This window comes from Zalophus californianus, chromosome 1, assembly GCF_009762305.2.
Source record: "Zalophus californianus isolate mZalCal1 chromosome 1, mZalCal1.pri.v2, whole genome shotgun sequence".
Taxonomy (NCBI): Eukaryota; Metazoa; Chordata; class Mammalia; order Carnivora; family Otariidae; genus Zalophus; species Zalophus californianus.
Window position 1 is genome coordinate 18,219,297 of NC_045595.1, and position 17,558 is coordinate 18,236,854.

The window sequence follows — 17,558 nt, forward strand, 5'->3', positions numbered from 1 at the left end:
ATCCCCCCCGAACAGCTACAATCGCCCTACCACGGCGTCCCCTTCCGCTTGCTCGGGCCGCAGACTCGGAGCCATTTTAAGGAGAAACCAATCAGCCACGCCCCCTCGCGCTCCCGAGAAGCCAATCCACGCGCAGCCACGCCCCGGGAGACGCGCGGCGGCGACGCCAACGGTCGCGCGGGTGACGGTTGAGGGAGGGGCGTGATTCGCGGGAGAGCAAGGGAAACCTGAGCCGGCCGCCCCGCCCTGGGAACCCGACGCCCCAAAGCCTGGGATTAGGGGCTTGGAGGCTGGCCCCACGCCCTGGCCAGGTGTGTGGGACTCGACCAGGTGCGCGGCCGCCCTGCCCCAGGCCCCGGGAGCCCTACGTAATGGCTGAGAGCCGGGGACCCGGCTGCGGCGGGGGCCCAGGCAGCGCTCTGAGGCCGGCCACGCCACCAGGTGTCTGACTCCCCCAGGACGGTCTGCGGGGGCCCGGGGCGGGGCGGGTGGCAGGTGCAGACACCGGAGCCGCGCTGGGGGACGGGTCCTCCTGGGACAATTGGCATCGGCCAGCTCCCTCAAAATCCCGCGCTGGGGCGGCCGACCTGCGCCGTGCCCTCCGGGACGCAGGGGGCGCTGTCGGCGCGCTGCGGTGGGCTCCGCCACGACCCCGCTGACCCAGCGCCGGCCTCCCTGCTCACCGGTCCGACATGGTCGCCACGTTCGTGCTTCGCGGCCTGTGCCGAGCGCGGGCAGTGCTCCGCTGTTCCCCTGCCGAGCTGCTGAGGTGAGCCCGGGCCCAGCGTCCCTGATTCTCCCGCCCTGCTCCTCCTGACCCCCTAGACCCTGAGCACACCCCTCCGCAGGGCCCCACGGCGAGGGCATCGGCTCACTCCGGCGGACGACGAGCTGTATCAGCGGACGCGCATCTCCCTGCTGCAGCGCGACTCCCCGCAGTCCATGTATATCGACAGCTACAGCAGCCGCGGCTTCACGGTCAACGGAAATCGCGTGCTTGGGCCCTGCGCGCTGCTCCCGCACTCCGTGGTGCAGTGGAACGTGAGCACTGAGGCAGCAGAGGGCCAGAGTCCCAGGCCTGCCCCCTGATTCTGTCCCTGGCCAACTTGGGCTTTTCCGTTGCCCGTTAGTGGTGCAGGTAAGGGCGCTGTGGGGAAAACTGCGCGAACTTGTTTAACCTGCCTCCTCCCAACACAGGTAGGAACTCACCGGGACATCACCGAAGAAAGCTTCTCCCTCTTCTGGTTGCTGGAGCCCCAGATAGGTACTGGAGAAAGGGAGGGCTGCGGTGCTTCCAGGCCTAGAAAGCCAAAAGCCACCCCGCCCCAGCCTCCCCACAGACCTGCCTGCTGCAGGCTAGCCCTGGCCATCTTTCCCTAGAGATTGTTGTGGTGGGCACCGGAGACCGGACTGAACGGCTGCAGCCCCAGGTGCTGCAAGCCCTGCGGCAGCGGGGCATCGCCGTGGAAGTGCAGGACACGGTAAGCCCTGCGCTTCGGGAGTGCGGAGCAGGGCCCAGGCCTAGCCCTCGCCACGCTGACGCAGGCTTTCTCTTTGCAGCCCAATGCCTGTGCCACTTTCAACTTCCTGTGTCATGAAGGCCGAGGAACAGGAGCTGCTCTTATCCCTCCACCCGGAGGGACTGTGCTCACAAGCTGCAGAACGAACCACCAGGAACTGACCTAACCTGTCCAGGAAGACCCTGGCACTTTTTGCAGAGTGCAGGGGTTTCCAGCGCTTTCATTAGCCCTTCCCCTTTGGCACTGTAATACTTGTCTTTCTTGCCAGCAAATTAATAATTTAATCCACCTTTCCCATTTTGTACTAGTTGTGTTGCTAGCAAGGAAGAGCTGCTGGCTCAGTGGGCTCTTGTGTGTGTGTGGGGGGGGGCAGAAGTTGTGTGAAACTAGAGGATCTCCTTTTTATTTAGACTACATAGCTTCTCAGAGGCTGGAGGCGGTATAGGCACCTGTCCCAAAATGCAAATCTTTGTACTTGCTCATATGCAGATTTGAGGGGACTGTTTTCTCAAGGTCCCTTGGAGATTCAAGTTAGAGAATATGTATGTGGCTCTCAACCTGGTCCCATGTGGCCAAGCAGGAGGCCCTGTGGGTGCCAGTCCAAAGCCCCTGAGGACTATTCCATGACCTGTCCTAAGCAGCCACAATGTGAGACTGAACCCTTGTGAGCCAGAGCTGGCCTGACCTACCTTGTGAGCTGCCTCAGGAGGGACTTTTTTTTTTTTTTGTAAAGATTTTATTTATTTATTTGAGAGACAGTGAGAGAGAGAGCACATGAGAGGGGGGAGGGTCAGAGGGAGAAGCAGACTCTCTGTCGAGCAGGGAGCCCAATGCAGGACTCGATTCCAGGACTCCAGGATCATGACCTGAGCCGAAGGCAGTCAATCGACCAACTGAGCCACCCAGGCGCCCGGGAGGGACCTTTTTGAATTTAGAATTAGTACCTCCTGGATCCAAGGAATATCCAGACCTCAGGGTCTGAGGCTTTCCCTACAAATGAGTGTTGTGCTTGTGTGTGTCCGTGATAGTGGTCGCCACACCTGCCTGTTAACCTCAAAGATCAAACATCACTTTTTTTTCTCCAAACTTTTATTGAAAAACTGAGGGGGTATGTGGTAACCCTTTTCAGAAAAGCCTCTTCTCATACCTGTAGGCAGAACAACCAGCTTTGAGGTGGGGGCAGCAGAAAGGAGGAACCTCTGCCCCAAGGGTAGATGGGTACAAAAAGGTTGGTCACTTACGAATGGAGGCTGTGCACACCCCCTTCCACCTGAGCGGAGGATGTTCTCTTCTCAAACTTGAGTTCTCCAGAATACATCATGGCTCTGAAGAGGGGCAAATGTCGGATGTGGGTACGTGGCCCTCAACTAGCTCCTCCACCCATGTCCCAGCTCCCTTGGCTTACCGGACTTGGGTCAAACTCTTGGCACCAATGTCCTGGCAGGAATGCTGGATGCCAGCGATCAGGTAGGGGACAAATTTGTGGATGGACCCTTTGTCCTGCACAGCCCCAGACACCCCTTGGGCCACCTTGATTTTATCAGCTTCACTGTAGGGAAAGGCAAGACAACATAGGCAAGGTTAAGCATGGATGAGGCTATCAGTACAAGGCTGTCAGTACAGGGTAATTGACCTTCCTGTCCCACCTGAAATATCGGTTCTGGCTGCTGAGATGCTTGTCCATGGCATCAAGAGAACCCATACCACGGTATTTCTTTAGCCGGATCCCATCGGAGAAGAAGTACTCGCCAGGGGCCTCAGTGGTAGCAGCCAGGAGGGAACCCATCATGACTGTGGACAAATGGGAGTGACGGGAGCAGACCCTGAGTGGCACTGGGGAAGGAATCCCACCACACTCCCTGGGTGTTGGGCCTCACCTGTGGAGGCCCCAAGGGCCAAGGCTTTGGCGATATGGCCCACATTTTGGATTCCTCCATCAGCAATAACAGGAACACCAAAGCGCCGTGCATATTCTGACACCTTGTACACTGCTGTTGCTTGTGGCCGCCCACAGGCCAACACTATTAAGAAATGGAGGAACAGATGGGTGGGTGGAATCCGTGGGGACAGGCGAGGGGCCCTGCAGCCATAACTCAGCACCCAGGAGCTCTCCGCTACACCTGCACCAGGACTGCAGCACGGCGGAGAAAGAGTCATGTCTGGAAGGGCTGCTGCCCTGTCTGCCTTCAACAGTTCAAACAGCAGTGATGGCCTCCACTCAACCCTGCATGTGCACGTGCATGTGTGCTTGGCCCAGGGCAGCCTCAGGCACATGCAGTCAGCAGCCGGGGGGGGGGGGGGGGGGGGCCCCACCCACCTGGTATCAAGTGGGGGTAGGTGTCACCGTGCAGTTAGTACCCAGAGGCCCACCCCTTCCTCCCAGCATGGTTCGCAGCTTGGGCAGGATCAGGGGAGTGGTCATGTGGAAGGAAGAGTGCGCTTGTTTGGTCCTTGAGCTGTGCCTACTGTAGGAAATGTGACGGAGGTCCTGCACTACAAGCACCCCAGGAAGAGGAAGGAGCTGTGTTCTCCAGCAGCCCCTAAAACCATGGTCTGTCATTCAGTGTGCCCTGCCCACCCATCAACACCACAAACCCCGGGAGCTACAGCTACAGTCAACCAAGCAGCCGGGCAGTGGGCAGCCGGGCCGGGCCAGTGGGCCGGGCTGGACTTACTATAGCAGCCCTTGACAGTAGAAGGGCATTTGGGGCTGTGGGACTTTATGTCTGGAGGGATCTTGGGAGCCACTAAATAAAACAAACAGACCAGAGTTTAGAGAGGGTGCAGAGCAGGAGCAAGGAGGCCAGGCTAGGCAGGGGGGGTAGTGGCAGGTGAGGAATGACGAGCTCGTCTTCCAGCATGTCACCCATCCAAGGGGCCTCTTTGGCCCTGGGACTGCCCCTACTGGAGGACTCGGTATAGTTCCCACAAGAGCATTTGGCTCCAGGCCATATGGGGCTAAGGGCCCTGCTGAAGCCAGAGTCTCTGAGGGCCCCACTGAAGCATTTCCTACCTTCCTGGGTGATGCAGATGGAGCCACTGCCCATGCCCACCCGCAGGGCATCTACACCAGCATCAATGAGGTTCTTGGCCTGAGCAGCTGTGACCACTGCAGTGAAGAACAGGGAAAGGCTTGGGTGACGATCCGAGTGGGAACCTAGCTCCTCTACCTCTTGCCCCACGTCCTTTGGTGCCCAGTCTTGCCTCACCATTGCCTCCAATAACTTGGAGGGAGGGGTATTTCTCCTTGATGTACTTGATCATATTAATCTGGAAGATGGAGTTTCCTTGGGAAGAGTCCTGGGACCAGGAGAAAGTCCCAGTGAGACTGGTATGACAGCTGTCCCTACCACTCCACCCTGCCTGTGCAAGAGCTCACCAGAACCACTACGTCCACTCCAGCCTGGGCTAGCAAATCCAGCCGATACTTGTCATCTTCATGAGTGCCAATGGCTGCTCCACACAGCAGCTGCTTCTTGGCATCTTTGGAGGCCAGTGGGTAATCCCGGTTCTTCTTCAGGTCTGTCCGGGCAATGATGGCTACCAGCTCACCATCTTCATTTACAATGGGTAACTTTCCTGGGGGTAGGGAAGGTACATAAATCAGAACCCTGGTCTTTGGTTCCAGAACCCTTCCACCTCTAGAACTCACCCTTCTTGCTGCGCTGCAGAATTTCATTTGCTTCCTTCAGTGTGATGCCTGCAGGGGCTACCACCAAGTCTTCCCTCTTCGTCATGATCTAGCAGAGAGGGGAGCTGTGAGAAGGGCCCAGAGACCAGACCTCCAACACACCCTGACCTAACTCGGGGGTGAGGTTCCACAGACCACCCTGATCACACACCTGGCACCCAAACCACCCTCCTCAAGTGAACCCAACAGCCAATGCAGCAATACAGTGGCACGGGTGAGAATCAAGTAGAAAGAACAATGTGGTACACAGAACATGCTGTTACATAGCGGAGAAAGAAGGGCCCCGCCAGAGCAACGACAAGGGAGTTGGAAGAGGAGGCTGCGGTTGGTCCCTGAGCACTGCCCCCACCTTGAGAGTGGCAACACAGCACGCATGCTGGCAAACACTTGGGCAGAATGAGAGCATCTGGTGGGGAAGAGATGCAGGAACCCCATGAAGGGGTCAGAGACTTGGCTGGGCATTCATCTTTCCTGGACAGCAGAAGCCCCCAGAGATGCCATTCAGGCAACAGAAACCCCATCTTAAGCCTTGGCCGCCAGAGTTTGGCTTTGCTTTGTCAGTAGCACCCACCTCTTCCAAAAATCGGTCGTGTTCCTCCTCCTTGAGAAAATCTATGTCCCTTGAAGAAATGATGCCCACCAAGCGGCTCCCCATCCGGCCTGTATCGGTGATTGGGATACCACAGAATCCATGCCGGGCTTTGGCTTCAAACACATCCCGCACTCGATCCTTGGGGCTGAGGACCACAGGGTCCGTAATGAATCCCTGCTCATATTTCTGGAAGGGATGGTGAGAAATAACATTTCTGAACCATCTTTACCAGTCTGAAACCTGGGGTCTGTGCCAACTCCCCCTCTGGCAGTACCATAGGACCAAATCACAATTCAAACCCAGGGATAGTAAACATGGGTGGGCTGTAGGTACTATCCACCTGGTCGTCTTCTCTTGCCTTAGGACACAGGGTCTCATGCTCTTCTCAGGAACTGAACCCCAAAGTGGGGAAAAAAGGATCCTAAATTAGGAGAACAAATCCCCCACTTCCACCCCACTCCACCTCAATGCAATTCCCAGGAGCTCTTGACCACGATCCTTGCCCTTCTGACCTTCACTTTCCGAACTTCGTTGGCTTGGAACTCAGGTGTACAGTTGTGGTGGATGAAGCCAATACCACCTGTAAGCTGCATGATAAACAGAAGATCGTGAAAAAGTGACAAAGAGCAGCACGACTATGTGTGTCTTTGGGAAAGAGTGTGAGTGAGGCCCCTCCTTTTGTCCTTACACCCCATGATGCTCACCGCCATTGCTATGGCCATGCCAGCCTCTGTGACTGTGTCCATGGGTGAGGAAACCAGTGGGGTCTTCAGAGTGATCTTTTTGGTCAGAGCAGAAGTCAGGTCCTGAGGAAATATGGCCCGATAATGTGGCAAGTACCTCTAAAAGCCTCAGGGTGGTGCCAGGTCCCCCATAAAACAGGTGTCCTGTATGACCTGCATGCCAATCAGACTTCCATAGAATCCACCCCAAGCCCAATCTGCTGTGGTAGCTGAGACCAGGGAAGAGAAGTACCTTACCCAACCTTGATGCTCAGGACCCAATTTCTGGCCATACTCACCACCTGGTCTGCAGTGAAGTCGATGTACCCAGGGAGAATGAGAAAGTCACTATGGGGGAGGGGAGCGAATTGGGAGTAAGGCTCAGGCTTAGGGCGGCCCGAGATTCCATCCCCACAGATCATGTCATAAGGCATTTGGGCCTTAGAGGGCACTGACCTAGCCCGTGTCACAGGCAGGGCAGACAAATCACAAGGTGGAGATGGAGACGGGATCTTTTCTGCCACCTAGCTGTCATCAGCGACCCTGGCACCCTGACAACTCATGTGCCGAGAGAATGGAACTTCTAGCCTGAAATCTCAAGCACCGCCAAGATGCCTCCTCCATCCCGCCCCACTTCAGATCTATCAAACGGAGCCCCAAAGATGGGTGGGGAATTCTCCGGAACCTGTCTCCCATGCCTCGGTCCAAGCGGGCTCAGTGGAAAACCCCGCCCGGCCTCCCAGTCCAGCGCGCCGCCCCTCTCCTCCCCCAGGTAAGCCCGCTAGGCCCGCACTTGTAGGTGAGGCCGTCCCCGCAGTTGAACAGCTGCTGTGCTGTGAGCCCGTCGTCTGGCACGTAGGACGTGCCCCCGCTAATCAGGTAGTCGGCCATGGCCACCGCTAGGCAAAGCCGCGTGTGCCCGAAGACCGCGCCGCAGAGGCCTCAGCCTTCTGGGCCGCGCCAATATAAACCCGCCGATATCGTCATTGCGCCCTGCGCGTCACTGACGTCAGGACGCAGCACGAACAGGCGGAGCCCGTACGCCTTCCGGGCGGGGCCATCGAAGGAGCGCATGCGCAGAGCACGCCCTAGGTGTGCAGCCACAAAGTTGGGCGTTCCCGAGGCTGCCCCCTCCCACAGGACCGTGACCCGTTCAACCAGCAGGCAAGGCTTTGCTTCCGATGGCCCGCTAGGCTCCTCCCAAATAAAGAGGCGATGTTCACTAGCATGTTGAAAAGACGTGCTTGTCATTCTTAATAAACAACTAGATTAAGAATACATAAGAGAAACAGAGTGGTATCTTTATATGATACACAAGTGTATGTTACAAGAATTCCATCAGGCACAGGAGCCTCAGGTTTAAGGCCTCAATGTTAGGCCAAAAAAAAAAAAAAAAAAAAAAAAGGCATGGTAAAGTTTTTACTTTAACATCTAAAATGTCACTTGTCATAAAGGAGGGTGTAATAGAAATTGTCTTTAATAAATCATAATTGAAGTTCCCCTCATTTTCCTTCCATTAAGATGCTAAGTTTATGTCTGAGCATGAAGAAAGAAAAGACCATGGCTCCCCTGTGGTCAGCGACGTCTGCCAGTCAGAGTGGAAGCCAGCTGGGGAGATTCCCTGGAGGGTCCGTCACTAATTCCATCTTTCTGGAGTAAGGGAAGGGGCCACATTTCTCCTAACAGTCCGAGCCCTTTCCCCAGGCCCCAGGCAAAAAAGAAAAAGCCAGCGAGCAACTTTCTAGGACATCTGGCTTTCAGGAAACCCAGAGCCCCCATGGGCTGAAGAATCTGCTGCAGCAGATTTACAGTGACGCACAGGAGGCAAAGTTTCCTTTTACATTTTAAACAGGAGCAGTCTGAAAGGCTTCATAACTACACCAATTAAAAAAAAAAAAAAAAGAAAAGAAAAAAATGGAGGCCTCTTCTTTAGTGTGAAAGTCTGTCCATTTTTTTTTTTCCTGGATCATCTCCCTTGCACCATGGCTTAGGGATCTCAATGCATGGTGCTTGCGTTGGCCACAGCAATGGCCTCCTGAATTTCTCGTATCACCAGGATCCGAGTCAGCATCTGTCCCATTTGCTCTCTGCTGATAGGCTGGACCGAGTACCAGATTGGGCTATTGGGGGCCACAACTGGCTCAGGCGTCAGATAAAACGTGTCATTCCGGCCTTTCACACTCTGGGGGCTGAAAAATATATCAGTAAAAGCTGGGTAAAACCACAACATTCTCAACCCTCCCACCCTGGAATATTCCAGACAGATGCTGTATGCAAAAGGTGGGAAGACAGCAGCTCTTCAAAGGTATGATGGCATAGCTACTGAATTCCATGCAGTCAACACACATTACCTCTAGGGCCTCCTTTGGGGCTACTGCCAATGCCAAGAATAGGCTGCCTCCTTTCCGCTTCTCCCTCACATACTGCCAGCTGTGATTCCTCTAACCACCTGCCTCGGGATGCCAGGGTTCATCTACTGGAGTCCAACCGTATCCCACTTGGAACCAACTGCACCGCCTACAAGGTCCTCTCCAAGTCTTTGCTCATGTTGTTTCCTCTACCCAATCCACTGAATTCCTAAATGTTACATAAGGGACTCTGCCTTCCCAGCTTGGCTGTGATGCTGGGACCCTTACCTGGGCTCATCCTCCACCCCCCTCAATGTTGTGCTGTACTTAGCACATGCCACCTTCTAACAGTTATATTCGCCCATCCACTCAATATTTATCAAAGGGCTACTGTGTGCCAGACCTGCACTAGGGGCTGGTGTTCAAGAAACGAGCAGGATCCGAGACTCCCTACCTTATGGAGCTTACAGATAAGAGACAGTCAACAATTAAACAATTACATAAATGATAATCAGTGGTAAGTGCTACAGAGGAAACAGCCCAAAAGAACAGGGAGGGAATCTAGAAATGCTTCTGATAAAGCTGTTTTGAGAAGAGGGATGGATAGGAGCCAACTAGCCAAATACGGGGGTGGGGAGGGGAGGCTTGCCCAACGGGGAAAATTTCTAAGCTGAGGCCTGGAGGTAGGGAGATCATGATGCTCTGGAGTGGAGAGGAGCCAGTGGCTAGAGAGCCAAGAGGTACAAGGACGTGAGATTAGCAAGGGGGAGTATACATAAGGCCTTGTTGGCAAGATTAGGATTACTCTTTCTCTATACAATAAATGGAAACCACTGAAGGGTTTTAATCTAAGAAATGTAAGACCTATAACATAGAAAGAGGATTCTGGCATTGCAGTAAAGATGACATGCCAAACTGCAAGGGCAAGAGAGTAAAAGCCAAGGAAAGATATCCCCCCTAGATTGATGTTGCTAGTGACAAAGGTCAAGGCCAGGAAGATGCTACATGATGGAGGCCGCCTTTCTATACTTTCCTCCATCTCCCCCATTCCCCTCTCCAAGACAGGAGACCATATAAAATCACAATGCTAGTAATTTCATATGCTTTGGGGAAACCAGTCAGGCTGCTTCTATATTTAGCTTTTTGGAAATGTGTTTTTACCCTGTTTGGGACTAAAGAATGCCTTATACACAGGTAACAGTGCACTCATGCACACATACAGTCACCCAGCCACCATAAAGCTTCCTCACCATTTAAAGAGGTAGAAATCGTAGAGCTTGATGGGACATCTCAGTGGATTCTCTGGATTTTCCGTCTGTTCTGCATACATGTCATCTGTAACTATAAAACACACCCCCACCACCAGGGACATGGCATGAGACTGCCTTAGCTCAGGACCAGATTAGGAACCCCAGGCTTGGGGGCACCTGGGTGGCTCAGTCGTTAAGCGTCTGCCTTCAGCTCATGACCCCAGGGTCCTAAGATAGAGCCCCACATTGGGCTCCCTGCTCAGCGGGGAGTCTGCTTCTCCCTCTCCCACTCCCCCTGCTTGTGTTCCCTCTCTCGCTGTGTCTCTGTCAAATAAATAAATAAAATCTTTAAAAAAAAAAAAAAAAAGAACCTTAGGCTTCTAGCCATCCCAACTAGACTTATCAGGAGAGGAAAGGGTGTGAGGCATGAAGGGAAAAAGCAGCAATTGTTTCTGGGGCATCTCTGCTTCGAGAAGAGTTTGAAGTTTCTAGGTGAGGAGAAGGGAATGGAGAATTCCTATCCAGCAAATCCCAACCTTCACACTCAACACTAACCCCCCAGGCACAAGGGCAGGGCGGGACAAGTTGCACCTGTTTCTGCAGCCCCTACCTTTCTGGCCAGTCTGGTGTATCCCAAGAGCCTTCAGGTATCGAATACTCGTGCTTTTATCCTTAGGATTAGAGGGGTTCTTCTTTGTCTGTCGCAAAACCTTGGAGAAGGCCAGCTTCATGTGCTGGTCCACTGTCTTCAACAGGAAGTATCTGCACCACAAGTGAAAGCAAGGCAAAGGGAGGGGTGCCAGGAGGAGACTATAACTTACCCTCTGCCATCAGTGCCTCAGAGGAGCCGCTGTGCACACTCTGGGCAGGCCCATACCCAAAAACACTGTCTAGTGGAGGAACCACATCAAGACTGATGGCAGGGTTCTGGCAAGGCTGTATGCCTCACTGGTCACCACACAAATTTAGCCAAGTGGGGCTGAAGGCTTTTAATAGCCCAAAGGCTCTCAAATATGTGTCAAAGGAATTCCTCTATCTACCTGGATAGTTTCCACCCTCTTCACTGGGCAGATGCCAGCAGTGGCTAAGCATGGAGCTTCTAGAACACTTACTTGGTGTTAAAGAACATGAGGGTGGTCAGCAGGGTGGAAGGGGAGTGAGCCCCGAGCTGCTTGCACTCCCACAGCATCTCCTCAGTCACGTGGCTGGGCAGGACATAGCCTAGGAGGAATAGAGCACTGCTACAACAAGAGGGTGGCAGGTGAGCCCTCAAGAGGTGCAGGATGGGAGGTGGGAGGCACAAGGACCACAAAAGAGTATAAGTTTAACCAGAAAAATCTCCCTAGGGAATGGCAGAATCATCTGGAAGCTTGTTAAAACACAAATGGCTGGGTCCCAGCCCAAGTTTCCGGGGTGGGAACTGATAATGTGCATTTCTAACAAGTTCCTGAGAACCACTGCCCTATAAGCTTGCTCTTACCTGATGTTAATTCTTCCTCTAATCCAAGGTTAAAGTGGGGCAAGAAAATACTGGAACACCCAAAACTATAAATCAAACTCTGCAAATATGCATACTTCTCTAAAAGAGGGTACAGAGCTTTCATCATATTTTCAGGTGTCAACGGCCCAAAGAACTGGTATGGGTGCACCTGTTTGCCCTTGCTAAACCTCTCACGTTTTCCACTTCTAGAAAACAAACCCATTCTCATCCCCTCTCTGGATAAAGGGGAGAATGATATTCAGAATTATTATAGGATTCCCCGACAAGGCAGGTTTTACTTTAAGACCCTGGTTCGTAAATGAACTGAGAGCTGGGCAGGGACAAAGGCCAGGGTGCAGCCAGGTCTACACTAAAGGAAGAGGATCCTTGAGTTGATCACCAAGCCCCCTTCATGTGTCACTCAACAGTTAATGTACAAGTGTCTGTGTGCCAGGTACTGAGGCCATGGTGAAAGCATTCTCCTGCAGGAGTTTCAGGATCCTCCAGGCAGGCAGCAAGGATGTCACTTCCTAGAAGCGGGGAAAGAAATATTCGCCCAACACATTCCTCTTCTCTGCTCCTGCCAAAGCTGGCCCTCTGACTCCATTAAGTGCACTCCCATCTCTCCAGGGCAGCTCTGCCTCTACTCTTCTATTTTGTGGCCTACTGGCAATGAGATAAGCTTCCCTGCCCTCAAACATATCTGAAGCAGATGAGTGGCACAGACAGCCCTCCTTGGGGAAAGCCAGTGGTAGAAGTGGTATGACACGTATCTTGGCATGCGCTATTTTCTAGGGTTTACTTCACTCTGCCATTATATGAGCTTCCCTAGCTTTAACCACTTCTTAATAAAACTTAAAGTTTAGGGTCAAAAACCAGGACTCTTGGCATGGGAGAAGGGAGACGCAGATGGGGACATCATATAAAAACTTTATAGTTCTCAATCTGGACTGCAAGCCACAAAATGACCTATTTTATCTTTTTTTAGTATTTCCCACTGAAAGGCTTACGAACAATGACCAACCCAGGAGAAATGAACACCCCTGTGCATCCAGACTATGATACTTAAAATACCATTTACACTAAAAGGAACCAGTCTCATGGAGAACTGACCAATCTCAATATTCCACATTGAGACAGAAAATAGAAAATATCCAAGATCAGCCTGGAATATCTGGCAAATCAGAACTCAAGGAAACAGGGCCATGTCAAAAGAACTTAAAAACCAATTTAAGAGGTTCCAAATGGCCAAAGATGGAACAATCTGCACAGCAAAAAAGATAACTGCTATGGACTGAACCAAATTAAATATGTTTAAACTCATTAGTTCACAATGATTCCTTAAAAAAAAGTGAATCGGTTATCACTGGATGAAATTGGTGAATCAACTCATTACCATAAAAACTGCTAAACAAAGAGAATAAGCCCTTATCCCACCTCTCCTAGAAAATCTCCTAAAAATCCTATAAAATTATCTATGCTGCTAGGTATTCAAAGAGTGATCAAAGGAAAGTTTTGCTTTGTACTTCAGCTAATAATGAAGAATAACATCAGAATGCCATCAATTGCAACTCTTAATAATGGATCCAGATATTATGGGTATGAGATGGAAGTATATAACACAACTATGACATAACCTTGCCATAAAGAAAACACAAAAATCAAAACCTGATCAATGAAGTCTTTATATCGAACTACCAATTAACTGTAAATATAAGGGAACAGAAGACTATGTTAAACTACAATTTGGGGATGTAATCAGACTGACGATTTAAAAGGCTAGTTTCAGAGTGTCTGGGTGGCTCAGCCAGTTGAGCATCTGACTCTTGGTTTTGGCTCAGGTCATGACCTCAGGGTCGTGGGCTCAAGCTCCATGCTGGGCTCCACGCTGGGCTCCACGCTGGGCATGGAGCCTGCTTGAGATTCTCTCTCTCCCCCTCAGTCCCTCCCTCCCCAAGCACTCCCACACACTCTTTCTCAATCAATCAATGGCTAGTTTCTTCCATAAAAAATTGCAAGAGATAGAATCAAGGAGAAAAAGATTAAAGCTAAATATTGAAACAAATCAGTAATTTCAATGTGTGGACCTTATCTACACCTTGACTCAAACAAGATCATGACATTTATGAGACAGAAATTTGAACAAAGGGTAGAGTAGACTTTGATTACATTATGAAATTATCTTTTTTTCAAGTATAATAATGGCATCATGGTATGTCAAGCATACTAAAATATTTATGAAGTGTCTAGGAGTTATTTCAAAATAATACAGGAGGGGAAAAACAGGTGTACACATGACACAAGATATGCCATGGACAGTAGGTACATGGGAATGTCATTTATCTGTTGTTTAATTTTTATATGTGCTTGAAATTTCCATAATACAATTTTTAAAAAGCAAACTCTGCATAACCACACTTGACTTGAAAATTTGCAAATCATGTAGTGATTCACTTACTTGGTTTCTGTTCTAATGACAGCCCCTCAGAAAGGCTTCCCTCCTAATGTCCTTAACACTTCCCATTCCCCTATGCTTTGTTCTTTAAGACACTTAATCATAAACTGGTTATTTACACACTGCCTCCCCCTATTAGACTATAAGCTCCATTTTGTTCACTACAATATTATATTATCTACACCTGGAATAATGCCTGGCACATAGCAAGCATTCAAAAAGTATTTGTTTAACCAATAATTTTTTTCTTAAAGGTTAAGCATGTAACTCTGTGGTGATGGATGTTAACTAAACTAGATCATTATACAAGATATACACATATCATTATATTGTATACTTAAAACTAGTATGTTATATGTCAATTATATCTCAATTTTTAAAAAAAGTTTTTATTTTAATTCCAGTTAGATTTTTTTGACGGGAAAAAAACAGTTTAAGCTGCTAGCACACATTCTAATAAATGGTAAACCCAGCATTAAAACTCAGATATTTGTGTGGATTTAAGCTTTCAACTCATTTGGGTAAATTCCAAGGAGCACAACTGCTCGATCATAAAGTAAGAAAATGTCTATTTTTGGGGGTGCCTGGGTGGCTCAGTCGGTTAAGCGGCTGCCTTCGGCTCAGGTCATGATCCCAGGGTCCTGAGATCGAGCCCCATGTCCAGCTCCCTGCTCAGCGGAGAGCCTGCTTCTCCCTCTGCCTGCCGCTCTACTTGTGCTCTCCCTCTCTCTGTCAAATAAATAAATAAAATCTTTAAAAAAAAAAAAAAAGAAAGAAAATGTCTACTTTTTAAAGAAAACGTCCAACTATTATAAAGGGATTATAATATTTTGCATTCCCACCAGCAAAGAATGAACATTCTTGTGCTCCCTATCCAGCATTTGGGGCTGCCACTGTTTGTGATTTTAGCCATTCTAATAGGTGTATAGTGGTATCTCATTTTAGTTTGCAATTTCTGGATGATACCTAATGATAAACATCTGTTCATATACTTATCTGCCACTTGTATATCTTTGGTGAGGAATCTGTTCAGATCTTTTGCCCATTTTTTGGATCAGGTTTTTTTTTTTAATTTTATTTTTATTGTTGAGTGTTGAGTTCTTTGTGTATTCTGGATACCAATCCTTTATCAGGTATGTGTTTTGCACAAGATTTTTCTCCAGTTTGTGGCTTGTCTTTTCATTCTCTTAAAAGGGTCTTTCCGAATGGGTCATAACTTTCTAATTTTAATGAAGTCCAACTTATCAATTATTTTCTTTCATGGATTGTGCTTTTGGTGTTATATCCAAAAAGTGACTACCAAACCCAAGGTCACCTAGATTTTCTCCTATGTTATCTTCTAGGAGTTTTATAGTTTTGTGTTTTACATTTAGGTCTGTGACCCATTTTGAGTTGATTCTGTGAATGGCGTAAGGTCTGCATCTAGATTCATTTTTTTGTATGTGGGTGTCCCGCTGTTCCAGCACCATTTGTTGAAAAGACTATTCTTTCTCCATTGAACTGCCATTACTCCTTTGTCAAAGATAAGCTGGTTATATTTGTGTGATTCTACTTCTGGGCTCTCTATTCTATTCCAGTGATTTGTCTATTCTTTTACCAGAAACCTGCACACAACGTTTATAGTAGCTTTATTTATAATTGCCAAAACTTGGAAGCAAGGAAGATGTCCTTCAATAGGTGAACGGATAAAGAAATTGTGTGGTACATCCATACAATGGATTATTATTCAGCAATAAAAATAAATGAGCTATCAAGCCACGAAAAGACACAGGAACATGAGATGTATATTGCTAAGTGAAAGAAACCAATCTGAGAGAGCTACATACTGAATTATTCCAACTATATGACATTCTGAAAAAGGCAAAACTTATGAACAGTGAAAAATCAGTGACTGCCAGGGATTTGGCGGGAAGGGAGATAAATAGGTAGAACACGGAGGATTTTAGTGCCCTGAAACTTAAATATGATATTGTAATTATAGATACATGTCATTATACATTTGTCCAAACCCACAGAACGTAGAACAGGAGGAGTGAATCCTAATGTAAGCTACAGACTTTAGTTATTAATATCAGAATTGGCTCATCAATTATAACAAGTACACCACACTAATACAAGATATTAAATAATAGAAGAAACCGTGTGTGAGGGAATATATGGGAATTCTCTGTATGTTTTGCTCATTTTTTTCTGTAAACCTAAAATTGCTCTAAAAAGATAAAAGTTTTTTAAAAACAAAACACAAACACCTCAGACATTCTACTGTAAAACTGTTCTTTCCAACACATGCTGTTCAGGTGTTTATATGGGTAAAGCAAAAATTATGTTCTATATATGTAGAATACATATATATATATATATATATATATATGTGTGTGTGTGTGTGTGTGTGTGTGTGTATGTTCAAACACATGGAAAAAAAACCCCAATATGTAACATGAGTAACCTACAGATGAAACAGCTCATAATTCTTAATGCAATGATTCTAATTTTAATCAATAAATCTTAATTAAAAAAAATAACTACCCCAACTCTCTGCATGCCCCCATGTCCTTGCCACACTGGGACCAGCCGGGTTCTCTGTCTGGTGTGCAGTGCCCCTTCCATATCAGGCCAAGCAGCACAGAAGTTGACGCTGGTACCTAGGATTTATTGCCTCCTCACCCACACGCTGTTTATCATAGCCAGCCACACAAGCAGCTGACCTTTTTTAAACCCAGGTGGAAAAGACATCCAAGGACTAGGAAGACTCTTACCAAGTGGAGTGACTCGGGGCTGAACATCTTTCAGAACTTCATGTAGCCACTCCGTGAATCGAACATAATAAAGATCGGAGAAAATGTCATCAACCCTTCCATTTTCAAAAAGATACTAAAAGAAAAACAATAAAAGTTGTTGGTAAAAAAAAAAAAAAGTTGTTGGTAATCTCCTGAGTAAAACTTTCAGGGGAAATAAACATTGTGCTACCAGTATCATCAGCTCTCCCTATCCATCTCTGCCTCCTTAACAAACCAACACAACAGGTCAAAAATGTCCAGCATATGACACTTCCACAGTACACTTCAGATCATGTGAAATGACTCTCCTAACACTCTGGAGAGCTGGGTCAATGGGACAGATTTTGTGAATGCTATTTCACCCAGGCAAGGTACTATCTTGTGGTAGCAAAAAACATAATGCAGGCTCTGGGGCCAGCCTCTTATTAGTTATGGTGTAAGTTAAGTAACTCATGCAAGTATTTTAACTTTTGGGGCTCAGTTTTTTTTGTCAGTGGAAATGACTGTGCCTGCCTTCCAGGACCAGGAAGAGAGCACGGAATGAAACAGAGCATGCAAAGCAATTCACTCAGTGCCCTGGATGACTAGGAAGAGAGAAAAATAAACTGGGAGGCAGACTTTTCTTAGGGCCCAGGCAACAGGGTGAGTCCCAACCAGCAAGTGCTCTTCCATCATGCTGTGGGCTTTTCCATAAGAGCATTCACACACTAAGAAATCCACCCC

General features: G+C 48.8%; 3 protein-coding genes across 7 annotated transcripts in view; 1 reads left to right on the forward strand and 2 right to left on the reverse strand.

Moving 5' to 3' along the window:
* Window positions 1-39: 39 nt before the first annotated feature.
* NDUFAF3 (NADH:ubiquinone oxidoreductase complex assembly factor 3) lies at window positions 40-1,817 on the forward strand. Its single transcript, XM_027583137.1, has 5 exons — window positions 40-769; window positions 849-1,041; window positions 1,198-1,264; window positions 1,381-1,481; window positions 1,561-1,817. The coding sequence occupies exons 1-5, from the start codon at window positions 693-695 to the stop codon at window positions 1,684-1,686; spliced, it is 564 nt and encodes a 187-aa protein (XP_027438938.1). The 5' UTR covers window positions 40-692; the 3' UTR covers window positions 1,687-1,817.
* A 774-nt stretch (window positions 1,818-2,591) lies between these two features.
* Window positions 2,592-7,506, reverse strand: IMPDH2 (inosine monophosphate dehydrogenase 2). Of its 2 annotated transcripts, XM_027583421.2 has the most exons (15): window positions 7,319-7,506; window positions 6,825-6,873; window positions 6,508-6,609; window positions 6,316-6,390; window positions 5,783-5,989; window positions 5,173-5,260; window positions 4,900-5,099; window positions 4,730-4,820; window positions 4,534-4,629; window positions 4,196-4,267; window positions 3,398-3,541; window positions 3,167-3,311; window positions 2,926-3,069; window positions 2,762-2,845; window positions 2,592-2,667 (listed from the first exon to the last, which is right to left on the reverse strand). In XM_027583421.2, the coding sequence occupies exons 1-15, from the start codon at window positions 7,414-7,416 to the stop codon at window positions 2,646-2,648; spliced, it is 1,617 nt and encodes a 538-aa protein (XP_027439222.2). In that variant the 5' UTR covers window positions 7,417-7,506; the 3' UTR covers window positions 2,592-2,645. The 2 variants fall into 2 exon arrangements, with proteins under 2 accessions (XP_027439222.2, XP_027439223.2); XM_027583422.2 differs by lacking the exon at window positions 4,196-4,267 and having other exon boundaries at window positions 7,319-7,489.
* Window positions 7,507-7,522: 16 nt separating this feature from the next.
* Window positions 7,523-17,558, reverse strand: part of QRICH1 (glutamine rich 1) — a 53,937-nt gene continuing 43,901 nt past the window's right edge. For all 4 annotated transcript variants that reach the window (XM_027583417.2, XM_027583420.2, XM_027583418.2 and 1 more), the window contains 5 exons: window positions 16,815-16,929; window positions 11,236-11,344; window positions 10,734-10,885; window positions 10,124-10,214; window positions 7,523-8,714 (listed from right to left, as the gene is read on the reverse strand). In XM_027583417.2, the coding sequence (XP_027439218.1) occupies window positions 8,522-8,714; window positions 10,124-10,214; window positions 10,734-10,885; window positions 11,236-11,344; window positions 16,815-16,929 (660 nt within the window). In that variant the 3' untranslated portion in view covers window positions 7,523-8,521. The remainder of the gene's footprint in view (window positions 8,715-10,123; window positions 10,215-10,733; window positions 10,886-11,235; window positions 11,345-16,814; window positions 16,930-17,558) is intronic.